This window comes from Brachyistius frenatus, unplaced genomic scaffold, assembly GCF_029030835.1.
Source record: "Brachyistius frenatus isolate BFR_SWC_R1_liver_20210118 unplaced genomic scaffold, ASM2903083v1 Contig_164, whole genome shotgun sequence".
Classification (NCBI taxonomy): Eukaryota; Metazoa; Chordata; class Actinopteri; family Embiotocidae; genus Brachyistius; species Brachyistius frenatus.
In genome coordinates, this window is record NW_027210763.1 from 837,490 (window position 1) to 862,500 (window position 25,011).

Genomic DNA, 25,011 nt, shown 5'->3' on the forward strand with positions numbered 1-25,011 from the left:
AAACTTTTCTTACCTTCATGTGGTGCTGCTTCGTCTCTCTGACACTGTGATTGCAGCTCGCTGCAGTTTATTAGATTTTATTTTGAAAAAAAAACCCAAATAAAAACATTCTGAACTTTTCAGTTCTAGAAACCCTCCAAAATAAAAGGTGTGAGCAGACTTCAGAATAAAAGCTTTGGCTCTGTGAGGAAACATGACCTCAGGTCAATGTTAAACTAAAGGGCCACAGATGCACCATGGGAGATGTAGTTTAAACAGTTTATACTGTTTTTCTATATTTTCTTTACACCAACAAACAAAGATTGAAGCTGTTCCTGCTTCTTGCTGCTCCTGGTTTAAAACCAGTGGCCTGCCCCAGTGCATGCTGGTCCTCCACCTGCTGCACCAAATATCAACCATCCATCCATCCATCATCTCTACCTGCTTCATCCTGCTGCACCAGCAGGGGGCGACAGAGGACAGGCTGTAAACACATCATCATCATCATCATCATCAGGCTGTTGACCCTCACAGGTCGAAGCTGCAGCAGCTGCTTCAACTTATTTATATTGAGAGCGGTGGTTCCCAACATCAGGGTCGGGCCCCTCGAATGGTCACCAGATGATTATGAAGGGCACTCACAACTGGTTTTAGTTTCTTTTGAAATCATTTTCATCATCACTTTAATGTCAACTCTCTGCTTTAAAAAAAATATGTATATATTTTTATGTTGATTTAATCTTCATTCTGTTTTTTATTTGATTCTCTGATTTTCGCACGTGTTTTTCTAACATGAGAATTTCTCCTCAGGGATCAATAAAGTTGGATTTCATGTGCTCACAGCATCTTTAATCAATAACATTTCTTTAAAAAAAAAGGTAAGTGGCTGTGCACTGACCCAAAACAATATTTAAGCTGTTAAAAATGTTTCAAACTGTCTTAAAAATCTGTTGTTAAAATGTATTGATTGCATTTTCATTGACTGACTCAAAGGGAGGTCATCAATAAAAAGTGTTTAAACTCTGCAGTGTCAATAAAACTGATTTTTATCGTCCGGTCTGCGGGCCTTTATTGTGAAGGTCAGCCGTGTGAACATCCGGTGTCTTCCTGCTCCTCTGTCGGAACTTGACGCGCCATCTTTGTCCGCCGCCTCGCCCGGACAACACCAACTCACTTCGGCTCTCTGCCCGCAACTTTGGGCGTTTTCCCTCCCGCCGCTGAGCTCCGCCTCCGCCGGGGAAACAGCGGCTCCCCGCCCCCGAGCCTCCGGCACCGGCACCGGTTAGTGTTTTTCTGGAGGAGCAGCGCCGGAGGAGCGGACTTTCCGACGGAACCGGAGAACTCCCGCCGACTGCGTCCATGCTGAGCCGCACACAGGTGAGTGGAGGCGGGGGAGGGGAGGCACCCGACCCGACCTGTCCCGACCCGTCCCGTCCCGTCCCGACCTGTCCCGTTCCGACCTGTCCCGTCCCGACCCGACCCGTCCCGTCCCGACCTGACCCGACCCGACCCGACCCGTCCCGACCCGTCCCGTCCCGACCCGTCCCGTCCCGTCCCGTCCCGTCCCGACCTGACCCGACCCGACCCGTCCCGACCCGACCCGACCCGTCCCGTCCCGTCCCGTCCCGACCCGACCCGACCCGTCCCGTCCCGTCCCGACCCGACCCGTCCCGTCCCGTCCCGACCCGACCCGTCCCGTCCCGACCCGTCCCGTCCCGTCCCGACCCGTCCCGTCCCGACCCGTCCCGCGGGTCCCGGTTCGGTTTGTTCGGTCTGAGCCGGTTTCTTATGAACTCTGCTGGATTTTATGGAGGACCAGTCACATCCTGACACCCATTACGGGTCAGGTTGTTCTGTTTCCCGCCGCTGGGTCCGTGAAAGAGTCCGAGCGGCCTTTCGGATGGTCCGGGTCACTCAGGTGTTCATGTTCTCTTCTGTTCACCTGAAGCTGGAGCCCAGAAACATCTTTGGTTTTGGGCCGTCAGAGATCCTTGAAATGCTTCGGTGACGTTCACGTGTTGCGTCATCGTGCAAGACGGAAGACGTCACTCAGGTCAGAAAACACCAGCTGGGTTTTCTTTGTGTCACCGTGAATTCGTCCCCCAGCGTCGGACTGTCAACACCGAGTTCCACCGGGACCTTCCGAGGTTCTGTTCTGGTTCTGACTTCTTTTCTGTAGTCTTCAGGTCAGTCTGGTTTTGTGCTTCTTGTTTTGATTTTGAAATGACTCACCCCACCTGTTGGCCCCGCCCCCGTGTTTAGTTTCACCTGTCTCTTGTTGTCCTTCCCTCCCTGCTTGTATGTTAGTCTGTGCTCCTCTTATTCTTCCCTTCTTTTGTCGGTTGTTTTCAGTTACCTGTCTATCGCTGCGTCTTTAAAAAAAACAAAAAAACGAAGAACAGCAAAACAACTTCTCTGTGGCGCCATGGCAACAGGGTTCTCCAAATACGACAACGCACCCCGCTCACGATGGAGGAGAGGGAACCAGTTGGAAATCACTGCGTGGGCTCAGGAACGCTTGGTGACATCACAAATGTTCACGTACCAGTGGTCAGAACGGGACGACTCTTGGAATACTTTTTATTATTATTATTATTATTATTATGATTATTATGATTATAATAGCTTCCTCCTGCTGTAGGTGTAAATCTATCGGATACATTCGGGAGGTATTGTGTGGAGATGAAGTGGTTCTGATTGGGTCGCTGGTTTGGTTGCTACAGGTCGTCTGTTGTAAGAGGAAACAGCAGCTGTTGTGATTCTGCCTCCACGGAGGTCACACCTGCTGCTGTGGACAGGTGAGTCAGAGGGGGAGGAGCCACACTGACAATAAAGACTTCACTCTTTATCCTTTTGTAGTTGTTATGTTGTCGGTGGGAAACGCTCTCGTCCGTTGGTTCCTTTAGTCACCGAGTGTTCGTGAAGAGTCTCTGGTTGCCGTGACGTTTGTTGACGTGGAGACAGACTCGTGTTTCTTCCTGAGGATTCAGAGTTTAAAGATCTGCGCAGCTCTTCTGTCAGTAGATCAGAGAGCCGATCCTCCATCAGAAATCACACCTGTCACCCCGAAGGGGAGGAGGAGGAGAGGGAGGAGGGGGGGGAGGAGGAGGAGAGGGAGGAGGGGGTGGAGGGGGAGGGGGAGGAGGAGGAGGAGGGGGAGGAGGTTCATCTGCTGCTCCGACTCCTCTTGTCAGAGAGCAGTTCAATGAGCTGCTCTGTGATCACACTGAATTATTTCTCTCCTCGCAGCTATAAATAGCCGACCATCCTGAGAACAGCTGCTGCGTCCTGCCGTACTTGTGAGGACCGTGTTCCCCCAAACCCTCAGCGTGACCCGCCGGACCGCCTGAACCGAGCCAAGGCCTGCATTTAGAGCTCCGTGGATACGAGACCCCCGGGACCAGACAGGAAGTGGACCCGCCGCATCAACACAGAGGATCCGCTCATCGATCCGTTTGTTCTGACTGGATGGGTTCATGTTTCAGTCGTTGAAGTCGTGGCTCCTCCCCCTCCTCTCTGCAGCTCAACCAATCATCAACCATCAGTGAGGTCATCAACCAGCAGTGATGTCATCAACCATCAGTGATGTCATCGTTGGTTCATGAACGTTATGAATCCTCCAGTTCAGATTCTGTCCGTCACCATCTTGTTAGTTCGGAGCGGTTCGGAGCAGGAAGTGACCATATTTGGACGAGCTGGGGGAGGAGCCAGCGGTGGATCTGACTGATCTGATTGGAAACCTGACGATACTACGTCCCGCCCACCGATAGCTGTAACCTGACTGCACCACAGGCCTGTCAATCAAACAGACACGCCCCCAAAAACAGGTCTTCTTGAATCTTCTTTTCTAATGAATGAGGGATTATTTTCAGATGGACCTCGTTTTCTGTAGTTTCCTGTAGTTTTCTGTCATTTATTGTATTTCCTGTAGTATCTTGTAGTTTCCAGTAGTTTATTGTAGTTTATTGTAGTTTCCTGTAGTTTTCTGTAGTTTCCAGTTGTTTCCAGTAGTTTTCTGTAGTTTATTGTAGTTTTCTGTAGTTTCCAGTATTTTCTGTAGTGTCCAGTAGTTTTCTGTAGTTTATTGTAGTTTTCTGTAGTTTATTGTAGTTTTCTGTAGTTTATTGTAGTTTTCTGTAGTTTCCAGTATTTTCTGTAGTGTCCAGTAGTTTTCTGTAGTTTATTGTAGCTTCCAGTATTTTCCGTAGTTTCCAGTAGTTTCCTGTAGTTTATTGTAGTTTTCTGTAGTTTATTGTAGTTTTCTGTAGTTTCCAGTTGTTTCCAGTAGTTTATTGTAGTTTTCTGTAGTTTCCAGTAGTTTCCAGTTGTTTCCAGTAGTTTTCTGTAGTTTATTGTAGTTTTCTGTAGTTTCCAGTATTTTCTGTAGTGTCCAGTAGTTTCCTGTAGTTTATTGTAGTTTTCTGTAGTTTATTGTAGTTTTCTGTAGTTTCCAGTAGTTTTCTGTAGTTTCCAGTAGTTTTCTATAGTTTATTGTAGTTTTCTGTAGTTTCCAGTATTTTCTGTAGTGTCCAGTAGTTTTCTGTAGTTTTCTGTTGGCGGCTCCAGCTGACTCGGCGTGTTGATGAGGACGCAGGGGGAAGGTGTGTTCGTGGACTTGGTGTGTGATGGAGGGCGTTTGTCACGTGTGTCACAGCTGTTTGTCTGCAGCTCCTTGGACGAGGCTGCAGACGGATGTCGATCGTCTCCATCTGTTGTCTCAGCTGACCAAAGAGACTCTGAAACCAGATCCTCCTGCGGGATCACACGTGTCCTCGCTCCCACGGCTCCTCTATAAATACCAGTCACACAGACCTCATGACATCATCGTCACCTCACAGCGAACACAGTTCAGAAGCCGCCCGAGAATCTGTCTGATTTTAACTTTCCTTCCTTGATCAGAACTCCCATGATGCACTGCAGACCGGAGCGGCTAACGCACGGTTCTGCTGCTTTAAAAGGGAACGCTCCACTAAATGAACCAAGACAGAAGGTTCTGAATCCATGTTCTGAAAACGCTGCTTATTCAGGGATGTGACAGCCTGATTCAGGTGCATTAAAGGGACAGCGCATGGATTTATGCAGCAGAAGACTCGGAGACAAGACGCTTACAAACTATCGATCTGCAGTGACGTGAGGCGGCCAGCTGGAGACAAGAAGTCTCACTCTGTTAGAAATGTGGGATCCTCCAGAAACACAGCAGAGACGCCTCCTCAGCTCCTTTCTTAGTGTCCAACATGGCCGCCATGTCCTCGCTGCTTCCTGCGCTTTATTTTTCCTCCTTCAGTCCACAACAACCAGGAGGCCTCGTGTGTGTGTGTGTGTGTGTGTGTGTGTGTGTGTGTGTGTGTGTGTGTGTGTGTGTGTGTGTGTGTGTGTGTGTGTGTCTCACCTGCTGTTTGACTGCACTCCAGAGGAACAGATGTTCCCGCTCGGCCTCATGGGAGCACGAAGTGTGCAGTCAGCAGGAGAGATGAAGAGTAAACACACACACACACACACACACACACACACACACACACACACACACACACACACACACACACACACACACACACACACACACACACACACACACACAGGTCTCACCCTCCTGTCTGTCCCCTCGGACCTGAACCAAGTCTCACCCTCCTGTCTGTCCCCTCGGACCTGAACCAGGTCTCACCCTCCTGTCTGTCCCCTCGGACCTGAACCAAGTCTCACCCTCCTGTCTGTCCCCTCGGACCTGAACCAAGTCTCACCCTCCTGTCTGTCCCCTCAGACTGTGCGGTCTCGGCTGGTCCGGGATGACCCCGGTGGACTTTAGGCTGCAGGACCGGAGGAGGCTGCTGAGTGCGGTGATGAGGTCTCCGTGCTCTCTGTGGTTGCTGCTGCCGCTGGGAGCCGGATGTCTGCTGCTGCTGGTCCACCTGCAGGACCTCACCGAGACCGACCTGCTGCAGACCCCAGGTCAGTGCTGCTGGGGGGTGGGGGGGTGGGTGGAGAGGGGTGGAGGGGGGGACAGCGCTCATGATATTAAAAGTGTTTGTTAGAAAATTTGACCCCGAAGATTGCGGAGATTAAAACTGTCCCTCAGTCTGAGGTCTCTGCAGGACGTTTAGATCCGCTGACCTCTGACCTTCCTCCAGCTGCAGCCAGCAGGTAATCAGGAGGCGGAGTCTCTGCAGACATCTTCCTCTGCAGCAGGTCGCGTCCCGTCTACAGGACATCGGCGGGTCACATGTCCCCTGAATATTAAAAGACTCATTCAGTGCTGATGTCATGGTAACGAGAGGGACCGTAAGGTCGCCGCCATCCTCTTCCTCCTCTTCCTCTGCGACCATCACAGAGTCGCTGCTGTCTGAGGACACCCACAAGGAACCGCAGGACACAGAGGAGCTTTGAGGCGCCTCCTCCCACCTCCTGCAGCGAGCTGCATGTGTGGCCTTGAGAATCACACGACCTCTGACCTCTGACCTCAGCCACTGTGGGACTGACTGCTGGGAATTCAGTTCTAATCTGAAGGATTCTTTGTGCCGCTGAAGTATGTCGGCTAACAGAGAGCTAACACCGAGCTAACACCGAGCTAACACAGAGCTAACAGAGAGCTAACACAGAGCTAACAGAGAGCTAACACAGAGCTAACAGAGAGCTAACACCGAGCTAACAGAGAGCTAACACAGAGCTAACACAGAGCTAACAGAGAGCTAACACAGAGCTAACAGAGAGCTAACACCGAGCTAACAGAGAGCTAACACAGAGCTAACAGAGAGCTAACACAGAGCTAACAGAGAGCTAACAGAGAGCTAACAGAGAGCTAACACAGAGCTAACAGAGAGCTAACAGAGAGCTAACACCGAGCTAACACCGAGTCCATGATACAGGAAGCATGTTGCTGCACCTCCTCAGATGAGCTCATGGAGGTGCTGCTCTGACCTCGCAGTGGTCCATCAGAGAGCTGCAGGTCACAGTAGAAGCTTCTGTAACCGTGCTGCTCACCTCCGACACACCGAGGCCTCAAATCACTTCACATCCTCCGGTTCAGGTCTTCATCCTTCATCCTTCCTCTCTCCTCGCTGTGTCTCCTTCCTGCAGACGTGTCGTCACAGAGGATAAAACACCTCAAGTACTCGGTGTGGTCCCGATCTCGTCCTGAACTCATCACCTCCTCTCCCTCTCCATCTTTTATTAATGGTGGTTTATGAATATTTGACTGGAAGAAGCTTTCACAGCCTCAACACCACTTTATTTATTCAGAGATCTCTGACATCAGAAACTGAGAACAAGATCACAACAATGAAACACTGAGGTCACTCAGATCTTCTTTATTTATAAACTCCGTTTTTCTTACAGACGTGTTTCACTTTTTTATGTCTCAGAGAGATTGATTGATTATTGGAGACGATAATCAGCAGATTATTCTGTGAAGTTATTGATGATCAGCTGCAGTATTTAGTTTTCCTTCCTTGGACGGTGATGAAGCGGCGTGGAGCTGCTTTTGTCCTCGCCATCGTTACTGCTCTACATTCCCGGGTCACCTCAGCTGAGGCTGAGCAGCTGCTGAGCTCGGCAGAACAGAGGCAGGCTGGGTAATTAATTAGACTCCCGTGGGAGCGGGAGGCGGCGTCACCGGTACCGGGTCGGCAGGCCGTAAACACACCTGGACGACCTGCTGCTGAAGGTAGCAGTTTTTAAACTCGCTGAGGCAGACAGGAAGTCAGGAGCACAACGAGACGCTTCAACAACAACACAACAACAACAACAACAACACAACAACACAACGGGGAAACTGTAATGAAAACATGAAATGTCAACAAAAGTTGTTTCAGTGTGATTTTCTTGCCTGTTTTTTTTATTTTTTTTATGTCGTCATAGCGACAGATCCTCAGATCATCACACCTGTTAATTTAATGATAAAAACATACATCTGATTAATTGATTGTAAAACTGTCCTGGCTCCGCCCCCCTCTGTCTGATTGACAGGTGATTGTGTGTCCAGGTGTGTCACCTCTGATCTGTCTGCTGTGTTTCAGGTGTCCAGGTGTTGACGGCTTCCCGTTGGCCAGTGAAGGTGAGATCAGCTGGAGGACAGCGACACCTGCTGGACTCTCACAGCATCACATCACCTGCTGCATCATCATCATCATTTTATCTGTACAAGTCGAGTCAATTTCACAATAAAAGCCTCACACAGACAAACATGAACACAGTGAGAACATGTTCAGACAGGAAGTTTACAGCAGTTTCACAATAAAAGTCTCAGACACATAAAGATCATCTGGAGTAAATCAAATGAGAATAAAAACAATAGAAACAGATCAAGTAACAACAACCTGCCGGACTGATGGTCTGCTGCAACATCTTCCACATCTGATCAATATGATCAATAATCTTCACCTTGATCAGCTGTGTGTGTGTGTGTGTGTGTGTGTGTGTGTGTGTGTGTGTGTGTGTGTGTGTGTGTGTGTGTGTGTGTGTGTGTGTGTGCATTCACCTGCTGATGAGGACAAACCATCAAACCATGAGCGTCTCCATGGAGATACTTAAACTGTGTGTGTGTTGCAGAATGCAGCTGGTGACATCGCTGCAGGACAGTTGGACGTGTCTCTGTCTGTCTCGCTGTTGTCGAAGCCGCCGGTGACCAAACGTCACAGGAAGCTGCTGAAGAGCATCTCTGCAGCCTCCAGCGCCCCCGCAGGTGGAGAGGAGGCGCTGCAGCAGCTGGCGAGGACGCAGGAGTCGCGGCGCCGCCTACTGACCGACATCTGCTCCAAATACCAGGCGGGCGGCGGCGAGCAGCTGGTGTCCCAGCGGCAGGTGTCGCGGGTCTACGTAGAGGACCGGTCCCGGCTGCTGTACTGCGAGGTGCCTAAAGCCGGCTGCTCCAACTGGAAGCGCGTGCTGATGGTTCTTGGCGGCAGCGCCACCTCCACCAGAGACATTCCTCACGATGCGGCGCATTACGCCAACCACCTGCGGCGGCTGGAGAGCTACGACGACGCCGGCATCGCCGAGCGGCTGCGCTCCTACAACAAAGTTCTGTTTGTGCGGGAGCCCTTCGAGCGCCTGGTGTCGGCGTTCCGGGACAAGTTCGAGAGTCCGAACTCGTACTACCACCCCGTGTTCGGACGCCCCATCATCTCCCGGTACCGCGCCAACGCCACGCGCGCCGCGCTGCGCACCGGCGCCGGCGTCACCTTCAGGGAGTTCGTCCAGTACCTGCTGGACGTGCGGCGGCCGGTGGGGATGGACATCCACTGGCAGCCGGTCAGCCAGCTGTGTAACCCCTGCCTCCTGCGCTACACCTTCATCGGCAAGTTCGAGCGGCTGCAGCAAGAAGCCGACTTCCTGCTGCGCAGCGTCGCGGCGCCGCCCAACCTCACGTTCCCCGAGTTCAAAGACAGGAACCCGCTGGCAGAACGGACCTCCTCCAGAATCACCCAGAAGTACTTCTCTCTGCTGAACGCCACCGAGAGGCAGAAGGCCTTCGACTTCTACTACATGGACTACCTGATGTTCGACTACCCCAAACCTTTCCAGGACCTGCACTGAGCCGGGTCAGGACCTGGACCGGGCTCAGCAGGAGAACCGGTGTTTCTGTGGGTTTGGATTTCCCCTCCAGTCATGTTGAACGCGTCGGACTTCCAGATGTTTCGTGGTTTTCAGTCAGCTGTTTCGGAGGAAACGGGATCCGATCTCTGAAGTGGATCCGGTCTCTGGTCCGGATTTGGACCTGCGGGCTCTCAGACCGTCTCGGCCTCCGACAAGCAGCTCCAACGACTTCCGTGAAGTGCGTTGGTTTCTCTGAGATGAGGTCGGACCAGGGAGGTCAGAGGTCAGGACCAGGGAGGTCAGAGGTCAGGACCGGCTCGGTCCTTCCCGCTCGGATGCCTTAACACTGCCCTCTCACCTGATGCATTATGTTGCCGTGACGACAATAAATAAACCTCTTTTAATAACCGATGTTTAGTCGTGTTTCAGACGTGTTCATGTTGCTCGGTCTCTCAGCAGGCTGCAGTTCACAGTCTGACCACACGGGGGCAGCGTTGTCTCTGTTCCACTCATCAGTCCACTGCACGGCCAGAAGCTTAAGTTTAACTACAATATTTGATATTTATTGAAAATTAAAATGAAACATTTTACATTTGATATTTTAAATCTCATGAATACTATGAATTAAATATTAAAATGTAACATTTTTATATCTAAATTAAATACATGAATGCTGATGTTCTGACAGATTTTATTTTGAAGAGACTTCTTCCTGTTTTAGAGCATTTATCCATAAATCTGAGTTATTATGAGATAAATCCTTCAAAGAAAACAGAAAACAGAGAAGCTTCGTTCGTCTGCAGCTGAAACAGGTTTATAGTGTCTTCATCTTCATCTTCTTCATCTTCTCCTCTGGTCTAAGTCCGTTCATGTGGTGGATCATTAACTTTTTTATGGGACTGTATCAGATTGCTTGACAATAAAATGTGTCACTACTGTTTACTAAGTGTTGAAAGAAGAAGCAGAATTAGACTTCGGACAGCTTGTGTTTCAGATGAGGACGGCTGCAGTTGGACCTGAGCAGACGGAGGTTCTGCAGACCAGCAGGTGAGAGCCGAACACTTCACATCTGATGTGTTTTTTAAACTCAAATGTAAAACGTCTTCATTTCATGGACGTTGCAGGTGCAGAAGTTTTCAGGGAGACGTCGGAGCTTCAGAGTGAACAACGAGACGGAGAGCGACGCGCTGTTGACTCTGATTCTGGTTTATAAGAAGGTATTTTTGTGTCTTTATTATGCAGCAAAAAAACCTTTTCATTGCAAATTTCTCGCATTGCAATCAAAAATCAAGTTTGGAAGTAATTTAATGCCATAAACCGAGAAAATTGATAAGAAGCAGCGATTTAAGTCCGAGGGAGACTTTTGAGAGAGAATACTTCAGTATTTGATTGTCAAAATAAAAAGATCAGCTGTCGATGACCTGCGGCAGTAATGTTCCCCCATAACTATCAAAAAGAGGAACCATCGACGTAAACAATCTAACTGAGGAACAGGTTGAGTTCTGGGTAAAATAATGAAAGCTGCTCGTATGTTGGCAGGTGATGTGTTCAGGTGTTTCGGTTATTTCCAGCAGGCTCAGAGCGGCAGAGTGAGACGTCACCACTCTGCTGAAGTTTAAGGACGTTTTAATTCAATTTAACTCCGCAGCACATTTACTGAGTGAAGTCAAACAATTATCAGCTGCTAAAAGTTGAGTTGCTCCACTTGCTGCTTTCCTTCTGCTCCACAAGTCGAAGGTAAATCATTTACTTTCTACTCTTTTACATGTCGGAGGGGAAACTTGTACTTTGTACTCCACCACATTTATATGAACACTTTATTTCCTCTTCAGATGATAAACATGATAAAGATGATAAAGATTTGACTCAGCGAGGCTTCAGTCTTATGATTCAGTAAAATGTCATTAAAGTACAAAGAAAAAGTACCAAACTTTTGTACTTTTACTTCAGTGAAGGATCTGAGTAGTTCCTCCAACCTCTGCGTTATTCTCACCAACATTTCCACTTTTTAAGAACAACAACATTTAACTAGAAGTCAACAGAACCAAAGAAAACATTGTAATCCTTGAACTGCAGTACCACTGAGGCCACTAGGGGTCGTCTCCATAGACTCCCATTCAAACAGCATCTCTCCTGAAACACAAAGTCTTTTAAAGTTTCTTTTTGTGTCGAGGCTCCGTCGGCCAGTCAGGACCCGCCTGTCCCCTCACAGGTCCACTGATGAGTCTGTTTCTGTCCTCAGAGTGTCTCTGGTCTCCGTCCGTGTTGGACAACAGACGGAGAAACTTTCACCCCGAACAGTGGAGAAGTCTGCTCATCGCTCCGCAGAGGAAAACACATCGACACGTCCGGACTGGACGGAAACTCCACAAGATGGCCTCAGGACAAGGAACAAGAACAAGAAGATCCAGCATCGATCTGCCACCGGAGTTTTCTGAATTTAATGACGAACTTAAAACAGACGTCGATTCATTCACTGAACTGTTTGACAGCAGTGAACCAGAGATGAGACGGATTGTTGCAGATTTTCAGAGGATTTCTGCAAAAGTACAAAAAATGCAGAGAATTGAAAACACAACCAGAACAGTTGGATTTGGAGTTGCAGGAATATTTGGAGTCTTAGCAGCTCTGTTCACTGGAGGTTTGAGTTTACTTGCTGTTGCTGCTGTTGCTGCTGGTGTTGTTGTTGTTGCTCTAATTATATACAAAAGACTGAAAGAGAATGGAAGTATGAAGAAGGTAGAAGAATGGGGGAAAGACTTCATGAAGCTTGTTGAACCACTGAAGAAGAAACTGGAAGGAATTCAGACGACGTGTAAACAGTTGGAGGAATCTGTTGATGGAGCTGAAAACACTCTGAAAGATGTGGAGCAGCGGAAGAAGATCCTCAGACGAGTGTCTGAACTGAGGAAGAAGAGTCGAGGAGCTTTGGTTTTAGCTGTAGCGGGGATGGGGGTGATAAATGAGGCGATGATGCTCGTTATGGGTGTTTTCAACTTGTATCTGAGCCCTGAACAGGACCAGAAGCTGAGAGAGTCCATCATCCAGTCAGCTGATCAGTATGAGAAGGTTGTTGATGAGTTCAAGAGGATGAGGAGGGAACTCAGAGACCTTACAGGAAGTTCATCATCACAGGCTGTTGAGGAAAGAAACCAGTCAAGGTCCTGATCTAGAGTTCACTGGAGTTGGTGTTGTAATAGATGAGCTTTCTACAGTATGAAGGTGATCATGGACCAACACAGAGTGATGTCTGAGAAGGTGAGCCGACCCGGAGCGCTGACACTGACAGGATGGAAATGATGACCTCATCACCTTATTCACATGTGGTTTCATTTGAAGCTTGAGAATGTGAATTTCACATAAAATAATGTTTGAGACAGAATGTACATATTGTAAAATATATATATATATATATATATAAGTGTCGGGGGGGAAACTATAGATGAACACGTGAAACTATAAATGAACACATGAAACTAAATAAACACATGAAATGTCAACAGAAGTTGTTTCAGTGTGATTTTCTTGCCTATTTTGTTGGTTATCTATTTTGTTTTTTATGTCGTCATAGCGACAGAGAACCTCAGATCATCACACCTGTTATTTTAACCTGATAATCCATAAATCTGATTAATTGATTGTAAAACTGTCCTGGCTCCGCCCCCCTCTGTCTGATTGACAGGTGATTGTGGGACATTTGATGCAGAGCTGGTTAACATGTTGCTCCACCCACCGGAAGGAGCAGCAGTGTGTGTGTGTGTGTGTGTGTGTGTGTGTGTGTGTGTGTGTTTCATCAGGTTGAAGATCCTCATTGTGTATTTTTGTAACTTTGGTTTCGACCTGATGGAGGTTCTCAGACCGTCTCGGCCTCCGACGAGCAGCTCCAACGACTTCCGTGAAGTGCGTTGGTTTCTCTGAGATGAGGTCGGACCCGGGAGGTCGGAGGTCAGGACCAGGGAGGTCAGAGGTCAGGACCAGGGAGGTCAGAGGTCAGGACCAGGGAGGTCAGAGGTCAGAGGTCAGGACCAGGGAGGTCAGAGGTCAGGACCAGGGAGGTCAGAGGTCAGGACCAGCTCGGCTCGGTCCTTCCCGCTCGGATGCCTTAACACTGCCCTCTCACCTGATGCATTATGTTGCCGTGACGACAATAAATAAACCTCTTTTAATAACCGATGTTTAGTCGTGTTTCAGACGTGTTCATGTTGCTCGGTCTCTCAGCAGGCTGCAGTTCACAGTCTGACCACACGGGGGCAGCGTTGTCTCTGTTCCACTCATCAGTCCACTGCACGGCCAGAAGCTTAAGTTTAACTACAATATTTGATATTTATTGAAAATTAAAATGAAACATTTTACATTTGATATTTTAAATCTCATGAATACTATGAATTAAATATTAAAATGTAACATTTTTATATCTAAATTAAATACATGAATGCTGATGTTCTGACAGATTTTATTTTGAAGAGACTTCTTCCTGTTTTAGAGCATTTATCCATAAATCTGAGTTATTATGAGATAAATCCTTCAAAGAAAACAGAAAACAGAGAAGCTTCGTTCGTCTGCAGCTGAAACAGGTTTATAGTGTCTTCATCTTCATCTTCTTCATCGTCTCCTCTGGGGGGAGTCGTGTTTGTGTGGTGGATCATTAATCTTTTTAATGGGACTGTATCAGATTGCTTGACAATAAAATGTGTCACTACTGTTTACTAAGTGTTGAAAGAAGAAGCAGAATTAGACTTCGGACAGCTTGTGTTTCAGATGAGGATGGCTGCAGTTGGACCTGAGCAGACGGAGGTTCTGCAGACCAGCAGGTGAGAACCGAACACTTCACATCTGATGTGTTTTTTAAACTCAAATGTAAAACGTCTTCATTTCATGGACGTTGCAGGTGCAGAAGTTTTCAGGGAGACGTCGGAGCTTCAGAGTGAACAACGAGACGGAGAGCGACGCGCTGTTGACTGATTCTGGTTTATAAGAAGGTATTTTTGTGTCTTTATTATGCAGCAAAAAAACCTTTTCATTGCAAATTTCTCGCATTGCAATCAAAAATCAAGTTTGGAAGTAATTTAATGCCATAAACCGAGAAAATTGATAAGAAGCAGCGATTTAAGTCCGAGGGAGACTTTTGAGAGAGAATACTTCAGTATTTGATTGTCAAAATAAAAAGATCAGCTGTCGATGACCTGCGGCAGTAATGTTCCCCCATAACTATCAAAAAGAGGAACCATCGACGTAAACAATCTAACTGAGGAACAGGTTGAGTTCTGGGTAAAATAATGAAAGCTGCTCGTATGTTGGCAGGTGATGTGTTCAGGTGTTTCGGTTATTTCCAGCAGGCTCAGAGCGGCAGAGTGAGACGTCACCACTCTGCTGAAGTTTAAGGACGTTTTAATTCAATTTAACTCCGCAGCACATTTACTGAGTGAAGTCAAACAATTATCAGCTGCTAAAAGTTGAGTTGCTCCACTTGCTGCTTTCCTTCTGCTCCACAAGTCGAAGGTAAATCATTTACTTTCTACTCTTTTACATGTCGGAGGGGAAACTTGTACTTTGTACTCCACCACATTTATATGAACACTTTATTTCCTCTTCAGATGATAAACATGATAAAGATGATAAAGATTTGACTCAGCGAGGCTTCAGTCTTATGATCCAGTAAAATGTCATTAAAGTACAAAGAAAAAGTACCAAACTTTTGTACTTTTACTTCAGTGAAGGATCTGAGTAGTTCCTCCAACCTCTGCGTTATTCTCACCAACATTTCCACTTTTTAAGAACAACAACATTTAACTAGAAGTCAACAGAACCAAAGAAAACATTGTAATCCTTGAACTGCAGTACCACTGAGGCCACTAGGGGTCGTCTCCATAGACTCCCATTCAAACAGCATCTCTCCTGAAACACAAAGTCTTTTAAAGTTTCTTTTTGTGTCGAGGCTCCGTCGGCCAGTCAGGACCCGCCTGTCCCCTCACAGGTCCACTGATGAGTCTGTTTCTGTCCTCAGAGTGTCTCTGGTCTCCGTCCGTGTTGGACAACAGACGGAGAAACTTTCACCCCGAACAGTGGAGAAGTCTGCTCATCGCTCCGCAGAGGAAAACACATCGACACGTCCGGACTGGACGGAAACTCCACAAGATGGGCTCAGGACAAGGAACAAGAAGAAGAAGCATCGATACGCCACCACTGTTTTCTGAATTACGTAACAAACTTAAAACAGACGTCGATTCATTCACTGAACTGTTTGACAGCAGTGAACCAGAGATGAGACGGATTGTTGCAGATTTTCAGAGGATTTCTGCAAAAGTACAAAAAATGCGGAGAGACACAGACATAGCAAGAACAATAGGAGTTGGTATTGTAGTAGTTGCAGGACTTGCAAGAGTTGGAGTCTTAGCAGCTCCGTTCACTGCAGGTGTGAGTTTAATTGTTGCTGGTGTTGTTGGTGTAGGTGGAAGTATTGGTGGTGGTGTTGTTGTTGCTGGTGCACATATTTCCAAAAAAATCATACAGAATGGAAGTATGAAGAAGGTAGAAGAATGGGGGAAAGACTTCATGAAGCTTGTTGAACCAAAGCCTTCTTCAAGTTAGCTGATCAGAGTCAGAAGGTTGTTGATGAGTTCAATAGGAAGAAGAGGGAACATGAACAATGGAGGCTGAGACCCAGTGGGTAGAGTGGGTTGCACACTAATCAGAAGGTTGGTGGTTCCTCCTGTCCACATGTCCAAGTGTCCTTGAGCAAGACACTGAAGCCTAAACTGCTCCCGATGTCGTACCATCGGTGTGTTGGAAGTCACTTTGGATAAAAGCGTCAGCTAAATGAAACGTAATAATTTATAAGAAGAATAAACAGTTGAATGTTCCCATCTGTTGATAATCACGTGCTCATAGGAGGGAGGTTCTGGTTCTAGTTCTGGTTCTGTTGGAGGGTTCTTCCTGTGGAAGAGAGTTTCTCCTTCCAGCTGTGGCTCATGTTAAACTGTTGGGTTCCTCTGTGATGTTCTGTTGGTTCTGTTAGAACTTCACTGTTAAAGAACCCTGAGAGGACCAATTCTGTTTGGTTCTGTATAAATATATATCTTATATCATCTTTATTATGTTATATTATATTCATTGTGTTATATTATATTATTTTCTATCCTTTTGCTGATTGATTGTGAAGACCATGTTTGTTTTAAAGTACAAGTTTGGTTTATTATTTTTTTCAAAATAAACTTAAAAGTCTGTTTATAGTGTCTCTGTGTGTGTGTGTGTGTGTGTGTGTGTCTCTCTCTCTCTCTGTGTGTGTGTGTGTGTGTGTGTGTGTGTGTCTCTCTCTCTCTCTCTCTCTGTGTGTGTGTGTGTGTGTCTCTCGCTCTCTGTGTGTGTGTGTGTGTGTATGTGTGTGTCTCTCTCTCTCTCTCTCTCTCTCTCTCTGTGTGTGTGTGTGTGTGTCTCTCTCTCTCTCTCTCTCTCTGTGTGTGTGTGTGTGTCTCTCTCTCTCTCTCTCTCTCTCTGTGTGTGTGTGTGTGTCTCTCTCTCTCTCTCTCTCTCTGTGTGTGTGTGTGTGTGTGTGTGTGTGTGTGTGTGTGTGTGTGTGTGTGTGTGTGTGTGTTGGCTGGAGGTGACTGTCTCTCCGTCTCTCCGGTTCCGGTTCCGGTTCCTCACAGCTCGGCTGAGTCTCGCTGTGAGGAACCGGTCTGTGTTCCGTCTTCAGCCGAGAGATGCGGAGCAGAGAGCGGCTGTGTGTGCGCAGCCTCCCGGCGCACATCTCCATCTCGCAGTGCGCAGTAATTGAAATGGCGCATTTGGCCGCGGGCTGCTGAGGGCATAATGCATGACGGGAGACGTCACCGGGCCCCGGAGCCCCGGAGGGATGTTTGATGTTGTAAAATATAAGAAATGTCGGGGAGGGGGGCGGCTGCGCAGGGCCGCACATTCACACCGCAAACTGCGCTTTGTCTGCGGGAGGAGGGCAAACTGCGCCTCATCAGCCTTCATCCCTCCGACTGGATCCGCGTCCTCCCTCTGACAGAGGAGAGCAAACCGCCCGCGTTACTGTAACCTAATCCGGGCCCCCGGGGGTCTGAAGGGCCCCGGGCTACAGCCCTCACCCAGCCCTCTTTCTTCTGCTGCTCCTGCCTCTCACACACCGGAGGACCGACGAGCAGCCGGGATCCGGAGACCTGAAGCCGCGGGACGGAGCACGCAGACGCCGCTCTCCATGTCTTCCGTGTCGGTGTCCTCTCAGGTGAGCACGCGCCGGCATGAGAACCGCACACCTGCAGCTTGGTGGCAGATTTACGGTCAAAGTTGGTCAATTTAAAACCGTAAACTCGGTATTCCGACATATTCTGTCGACGACGCGCCGTTCACAACCTCACGCCAAACTCTATTGAAAGAACGTCGGTTTTAAATCCGCGCCGGTTTCGCCAATAAATTCGTTTCCGACACAACGAAACAAGACGTGTTTGTCAATAATAGGACGCCGTCATAAATTCGGCGCTGAAGAAATGTCCCACAGCAGAATATTATTGGACAAAACCTGAGCTTTTCCTGTTAGCCCGCCGGTTGTTCTGCCATCTTCTACCTACTGCTAGGCCTCTGTGACTCGGAGCCTAAAGTGAATAATATTCTAAATAAATTGTATTTTAATGACTTTTCAGATCCGGAATTCACCAAACAGCCGCACATTATTCAGATAATATCTTAAAACAGTGAGACGACTCTTAACACCTGCTGATTAGCGTGGACACGTTAAATGCTCAGATTTTTTAATGGAGTCTGGCGAGTGGCGTTCCGTGGTAAGTGAGAGCAGCACAGACCGGGACCGGGTGTCCCCGCAGAAACCGGTCTGGTTTCTCAGACGTCCGGTTCCATTTCAGTGCGTTAACGTTAACTCACACAATAACGTGTTCATGCACGTGACCTGATTTAGAGGTCAAAGGTTGAATCTGTTTTGATGTGATTGTTATTGTCCCTGCTGCACAGTTTCATCATCAGGAACCAATGTGATTGACAGGTTTACTGACCTGTCAATCAAACGGTCCGTGCTGAATTTAATGTGACGGACAAGAGAAGACAGACAGACAGGCATATTGCCTTTCTGTCTTCTGTCTGTCTCTCTGTCCCTGGGCGGTGTGTGTCTGCAGCCTCCTGTTCACCTTTCATGCTCCAAAGCGCTGCTGTTCAGTTGGGGGTGGGGAGGGGGGGGGGGGGGGCAATTAATCCAGTGTGGCCCCCCCAGGTCATACCCCCCCTTCCCCCCACACACACACCCAACCTCTACATCTCCATGAATATCTCAGTCTGAGAGGGCTCACTGATTCTGCAGCAACAGTACAGCTGAGTACAAATACTCTGATACTACTACACACTGGTACTGCACAATACTACACACTACTAAACACAACTACACACTGGTACTACATACTACTACACACAACATTTACAGGGTGTGTGACGCTAATTAGTGAAAATCTAATGCGTTCGTACCAACCGGCGGTTTGTGTGTTTTTGTTTGTGTTTCATTATGGAAATAATAACTTTAAAGATAAAGTGGAAATGCTGCAAAAAAACACAACAACAATTATACAACAAGTAGTTCAGACTCAGAGATCTGATTGGTCAACTGTACATTCTTTGGAACATGCTGGAATCATCATTGAACCATTGAAATTCAGATAATTTGTAATGTTATCTAGTTTTTATTTGTTATAGGTCTATTGAATGTGACCCATTTGGTGAAATCGGGCCTGTTTTGGTCCTTTTATGTCGCTCCGTGTGGTTTGTCGTTGACGGAGTTCCTCAGGGTTCTACGTTTGGTCCTCTTTTCTTGTCTTTTTAGTCACTTGCTGATTTTTGTTTTGTTTTAATCACATTCATTCAACTTCTGTTTCCAGCTTCTTCAGACTGACATTTGTTTTATAGCTGCATACCGAAGCGTCTCGGTCTGTCTGCCGGTTCTGGTTCTTAAATATACTGGACCAGACGACGAGTGCGTTTTGACCTGTTGTTACCTGTGGCAGGAGGGGCGGAGCATGTCCAGGATGTCCCTGAGCCGCTCACCTGCGTCGCCCATGACCGCCCAGGGCATCCCGTCGCCCGCCCAGCTCACCAAGACCAACGCCCCCGTGCACATCGACGTGGGCGGGCACATGTACACCAGCAGCCTGGCGACGCTCACCAAGTTCCCCGAGTCCAGGTGAGACACCATGTAGGACCTGCGCAGTGAAGGATCCGGTTCGAGTCTTAGAGGATCCGGTTCAAGTCTTAGAGGATCTGGTTTGAGTGTAAAAAGTTTATAAATAAAAGGTTTTGTTTATAAATAGAAATGACGTCACCTTCAGTTTGTTTGTTTAGATCAATAAAGGAAACATGCATAATTTATTAGTTTACATTTTTCACGTTCATTCGTCAACATAAATATGAATTTGCAGCCGACTAGACTTGTTTGCAGGTTTTCTGGTTGATGAATGAGACTCGGTAGAATCAGTTTGTCCTGTTGGTGTCTGCAGGATCGGACGTCTGTTCAGCGGCACTGAGCCCATCGTGTTGGACAGCCTGAAGCAGCATTACTTCATCGACCGGGACGGAGACATCTTCCGCTACATCCTCAGCTTCCTGCGCACCTGCAAGCTGCTGCTGCCAGACGACTTCCAGGTAAGACCGCTGCTAACGGTCCAGAGTTTCTACGGTCCACGGTTTCTACGGTCGGAGGATGTTTTTATACCCTGAGGTTGTTTTTACAGTCGGATGTTGTTTTTACAGTCGCAGGTTGTTTTTACAGTCTAAGGGTATTTTTACAGTCGGGAGGGTGTTTTTACAGTCAGAAGTTGTTTTTACAGTCTGAGGATGTTTTTACAGTCGCAGGTTGTTTTTACAGTCTGAGCGTGTTTTTACAGTTGGATTTAAAAAAAATATTTTTACAGTCGGAGGGTGTTTTTACAGTTGGAAGTTGTTTTTACAGTCGCAGGTTGCTTTTTCAGTTTGAGGATGTTTTTACAGTCTGTGGTTGTTTTTACAGTTGCAGGTTGTTTTTACAGTTTGAGGGTGTTTTTACAGTCTGAGGTTGTTTTTACAGTCTGAAGTTGTTTTTACAGACAGAGGTTGTTTTTACAGTCTGAGGGTGTTTTTACAGTCTGAGGGTGTTTTACAGTCGGAGGTTGTTTTTACAGTCGGAGGTTGTTTTTACAGTATGAGGTTGTTTTTACAGTTGGAAGTTGTTTTTACGGTCTGAAGTTGTTTTTACAGTATGAGGTAGTTTTTACAGTCTGAGATTGTTTTTACAGTCTTGAGGTAGTTTTTACAGTCTGACGTTGTTTTTACGGTCTGAAGTTGTTTTTACAGTCTGACGTTGTTTTTACGGTCTGAAGTTGTTTTTACGGTAAGAGGTAGTTTTTACAGTATGAGGTAGTTTTTACAGTATGAGGTTGTTTTTACAGTCGGAGGTTGTTTTTACAGTCACAGGTTATTTTTACAGTCGCAGGTTGTTTTTTTACAGTATGAGGTTGTTTTTACAGTTGGAAGTTGTTTTTACGGTAAGAGGTAGTTTTTACAGTATGAGGTAGTTTTTACAGTATGAGGTTGTTTTTACAGTCTGAGATTGTTTTTGCAGTCTTGAGGTAGTTTTTACAGTCTGACGTTGTTTTTACGGTCTGAAGTTGTTTTTACGGTAAGAGGTAGTTTTTACAGTATGAGGTAGTTTTTACAGTATGAGGTTGTTTTTGTTTTTACAGTCACAGGTTATTTTTACAGTCGCAGGTTGTTTTTTTACAGTATGAGGTTGTTTTTACAGTTGGAAGTTGTTTTTACGGTAAGAGGTAGTTTTTACAGTATGAGGTAGTTTTTACAGTATGAGGTTGTTTTTACAGTCTGAGATTGTTTTTGCAGTCTTGAGGTAGTTTTTACAGTCTGACGTTGTTTTTACGGTCTGAAGTTGTTTTTACAGTAAGAGGTAGTTTTTGCAGTCTTGAGGTAGTTTTTACAGTCTTGAGGTAGTTTTTACAGTATGAGGTTGTTTTTACGGTCTGAAGTTGTTTTTACGGTAAGAGGTAGTTTTTGCAGTCTTGAGGTAGTTTTTACAGTCTTGAGGTAGTTTTTACAGTATGAGGTTGTTTTTACAGTCTGACGTTTTTACGGTCTGAAGTTGTTTTTACGGTAAGAGGTAGTTTTTACAGTACGAGGTAGTTTTTACAGTATGAGGTAGTTTTTACAGTCTTGAGGTAGTTTTTACAGTCTGACGTTGTTTTTACGGTCTGAAGTTGTTTTTACAGTATGAGGTAGTTTTTACAGTCTTGAGGTAGTTTTTACAGTCTTGACGTTGTTTTTACGGTCTGAAGTTGTTTTTACGGTAAGAGGTAGTTTTTACGGTAAGAGGTAGTTTTTACAGTCTTGAGGTAGTTTTTACAGTATGAGGTTGTTTTTACAGTCTGACGTTTTTACGGTCTGAAGTTGTTTTTACGGTAAGAGGTAGTTTTTACAGTACGAGGTAGTTTTTACAGTATGAGGTAGTTTTTACAGTATGAGGTAGTTTTTACAGTATGAGGTAGTTTTTGCAGTCTGAGGTTGTTTCTACAGTCGGTGGTTTCTACGTTTCTTCGTTTGGATGTTGAGTTGTTTCCGTAACGAACAGCTCACGTAAACAAAGAAGGATTTCAAACAGCCGACTTGTTTCCAGCTTCGTTCTCTTCGTTAGTCTTTTAACTGTGAACACTTTAATCAGCGCAGCGCCGCCGGCTACAGCGCAGACGAGTGTGTTTTACTAAATGACTGTGGTGTGTGTGTGTGTGTGTGTGTGTGTGTGTGTGTGTGTGTGTGTGTGTGTGTGTGTGTGTGTGTGTGTGTGTGTGTGTGTGTGTGCGCAGCTGCAGCATATTGAATCTCTCTCTTCGTCCTGCCTGCAGATAGCGAGTGTTATTCTTCTCAGGATGACTCAAACGCCCCGCGGACACGAGCCCGATTTATAAAACACATCTATACTCGCTTCCAGGGTGTGTGTGTGTGTGTGTGTGTGTGTGTGTGTGTGTGTGTGTGTGTGTGTGTGTGTGTGTGTGTGTGTTGATACAGCAGGAAGCTTCGGGCCGACAACGAGGAGATAACACGCCTCCACCTCTGTTGCAGCAGCAGAAGCTGCTCGAGTAAAAGTACGACTAAAAACAACAGAAAGATGATTCAGAGGAACAAACAGCTGCTGTTTGATGTCATGATGAAGATGACTGATGAAGACGAGTCTGGTGCTTCACTAACAGTAACCGTCTCCTCCGCAGGAGTTCCCGCAGCTGTACGAGGAGGCCCGGTTCTACCAGCTGACCCCGATGGTGCGGGAGCTGGAGCGCTGGCAGGCGGAGCGTGAGGCCCGGCGGGGGGCGGCGCCCTGCGAGTGCATGGTGGTCCGAGTGACGCCCGATCTGGGCGAGAGGATCGCGCTGAGCGGGGAGAAGGTTCTGATCGAGGAGATCTTCCCCGAGACCGGAGACGTCATGTGTAACTCTGTGAACGCCGGCTGGAACCAGGACCCGACTCACGTGATCCGCTTCCCGCTCAACGGATACTGCCGGCTGAACTCGGTGCAGGTGAGGTCGTCGCCGCCGCCGCATTTAAAGGGCCAGTACACGCGACAACTTCACATTTAAAGGGCCGGTACACGCGACAACTTCACATTTAAAGGGCCGGTACACCCGACAACATCGTGTGTGAAACTTTTAGATTTTGTCTCTATAAACAAGTTTTTGGTGTTTTTACTTCATTTTATAAAATTGTGATTCAATCATCAAAGTAAAAGTTGAACTGCAACAAATATTCAAACAAAACAAATAAATCCGAAACTAAGTTGTCCATCCGTCCCTGCAGGTCCTCGAACGTCTCTTCCAGAAGGGCTTCAGCATGAAGGCGTCGTGCGGCGGGGGCGTCGACTCGTCCCAGTTCAGTGAGTACGTCCTGTGTCGAGACCTGCGGCACGGCGGGTCCACCAGCACCACCCCGATCCGGATCAAACAGGAACCTCTGGACTAAAAATTAAAACCCACCAGCAGACTGTTTGTGTCACATCCTGCAGACAGCTCAGATCAGACCCTGGACACCCCAGAGACACCCTGGAGACCCCCTGGACACCCCGGAGACCCCCTGGACACCCCGGAGACCCCGGACTGGCTGCAGCTTCAGTCTGAGTCCGTGTGACGTGGTCTCGGGTGTAAATATTAGCGTTGAGCCTCCTGATGTCCAAGCTGGGTTTTTTTTGTAATTTAATTCTTTTTTTTTATAAAACTGCTGTTTTCAAACTGAATATTTAACACATTTGTTCACTTTGTGTCACATTTTCATTTGTACAGATAAACAGTTTAAAAACTCTTCCGATCACAACAAACACAAAGACTTCTTCATTTTCTTTATTTCATTTTTTTGCAAAGGTACAAACGACTGTAAAACTGCATTGCCTGAAATGCGTCAGATTTTAATACAGAATGTAGGAAATATAAATAGTCGCAAAAAATTGTGTCCTTCCAACAGACGGGACTCGACGTGGACGCCGACAGTTCGTCCGGCTCGGCGCCGCTTTACAAACCGAAGGCGGGAAAAAGACGTTTAAAGCGTTAAAAACCTTCGAAGTAAAAACGGAACTCTTTCTGAGACACGACAGTCGATATTCAGGAGGAGGAAGAGGAGGAAGAGGAGGAGGATGCTGCCACACACACACACAGTCTCTCTCTCTCTCTCTCTCACACACACACACAGTAAGATGACGTTCCCCGACCTTCGAAGCGTCTGAGGCCGAGCCGACCCGACGCTCTGAGCGCGCTCAGTAACGAACACACCGCGGCGTCCTGAGAGGAACGAGAACAGACGTGACGTCCGGAGCCGGATGACCCGACGGCGAGATGTCCCGGTGAAGACGGAGGCGGAGGTTTCGGGTGGAGGACTGAGGAGGACCAGGATGGGAGCGTGTAGTCCAGGTGGCGGCCTGCAGGGGGCGCCGCCTCACTTCAGCAGCGCCTTGTAGAGCAGGAGGGAGCGCGCCGTGCTGCGGTCCTGCTCCAGGCAGAAGATGAAGTCCCTGAGGTTAACTCTTGTGATCCGCTGACGGAGCTGCTGGCGGGGGGAGGCGGAGGAGGCGGAGCCTGAGCCCGAGCCTGAAGCCACCTGAGGGAGGGGAGGAGAGGGGAGGGGGGGGAGGGCAGAAAGGAAGTCAGCACTTATTAAACAGTAGATGAAGAAAAGGAACAGGAAGAGAAGTAAAACCGCTGCAGATCCTCTCCTCATGAGGAGGTACCGCTCCTTCATCCGTACAGATCCTCTCCTCATGAGGAGGTACCGCTCCTTCATCCGTACAGATCCTCTCCTCATGAGGAGGTACCGCTCCTTCATCCGTACAGATCCTCTCCTCATGAGGAGGTACCGCTCCTTCATCCGTACAGATCCTCTCCTCATGAGGAGGTACCGCTCCTTCATCCTGACCTCAGACCAGTTTGAACTGGAAACTTCCAGGCTGTCAGAACCTGAGCAGAGCCCTGAGGAACCTCCACCTGGTGG

General features: G+C 47.4%; 3 protein-coding genes and 2 long non-coding RNA genes across 8 annotated transcripts in view; 4 read left to right on the forward strand and 1 right to left on the reverse strand.

The window, feature by feature from the left end:
* Positions 1-1,104: 1,104 nt before the first annotated feature.
* LOC138631728 (carbohydrate sulfotransferase 8-like) lies at positions 1,105-9,766 on the forward strand. 3 transcript variants are annotated; one of them, XM_069716872.1, is made up of 5 exons: positions 1,962-2,165; positions 2,332-2,777; positions 5,738-5,925; positions 7,989-8,026; positions 8,521-9,766. In XM_069716872.1, the coding sequence occupies exons 3-5, from the start codon at positions 5,763-5,765 to the stop codon at positions 9,505-9,507; spliced, it is 1,188 nt and encodes a 395-aa protein (XP_069572973.1). In that variant the 5' UTR covers positions 1,962-2,165; positions 2,332-2,777; positions 5,738-5,762; the 3' UTR covers positions 9,508-9,766. The 3 variants fall into 3 exon arrangements, with proteins under 3 accessions (XP_069572971.1, XP_069572973.1, XP_069572972.1); XM_069716870.1 differs by lacking the exons at positions 1,962-2,165; positions 2,332-2,777 and adding an exon at positions 1,105-1,356; XM_069716871.1 differs by lacking the exon at positions 2,332-2,777.
* A 3,591-nt stretch (positions 9,767-13,357) lies between these two features.
* On the forward strand, positions 13,358-13,948 carry LOC138631760 (uncharacterized). Its single transcript, XR_011311745.1, has 3 exons — positions 13,358-13,431; positions 13,497-13,518; positions 13,563-13,948. It is a non-coding gene; the product is annotated as an uncharacterized lncRNA (long non-coding RNA).
* Positions 13,949-16,086: 2,138 nt separating this feature from the next.
* LOC138631753 (BTB/POZ domain-containing protein kctd15-like) lies at positions 16,087-23,835 on the forward strand. Its single transcript, XM_069716919.1, has 5 exons — positions 16,087-17,734; positions 19,512-19,687; positions 20,001-20,145; positions 22,752-23,057; positions 23,335-23,835. Exons 1-5 carry the CDS (start codon positions 17,708-17,710, stop codon positions 23,494-23,496), a joined length of 816 nt encoding a protein of 271 aa, XP_069573020.1. The 5' UTR covers positions 16,087-17,707; the 3' UTR covers positions 23,497-23,835.
* On the forward strand, positions 21,467-21,780 carry LOC138631755 (uncharacterized). Its single transcript, XR_011311744.1, has 3 exons — positions 21,467-21,498; positions 21,557-21,668; positions 21,708-21,780. It is a non-coding gene; the product is annotated as an uncharacterized lncRNA (long non-coding RNA).
* A 20-nt stretch (positions 23,836-23,855) lies between the features above and the next one.
* LOC138631750 (transcription initiation factor TFIID subunit 4-like) overlaps positions 23,856-25,011 on the reverse strand; it is a 7,296-nt gene continuing 6,140 nt past the window's right edge. For both annotated transcript variants that reach the window (XM_069716913.1, XM_069716912.1), the window contains exon 15: positions 23,856-24,621. In XM_069716913.1, the coding sequence (XP_069573014.1) occupies positions 24,460-24,621 (162 nt within the window). In that variant the 3' untranslated portion in view covers positions 23,856-24,459. The remainder of the gene's footprint in view (positions 24,622-25,011) is intronic.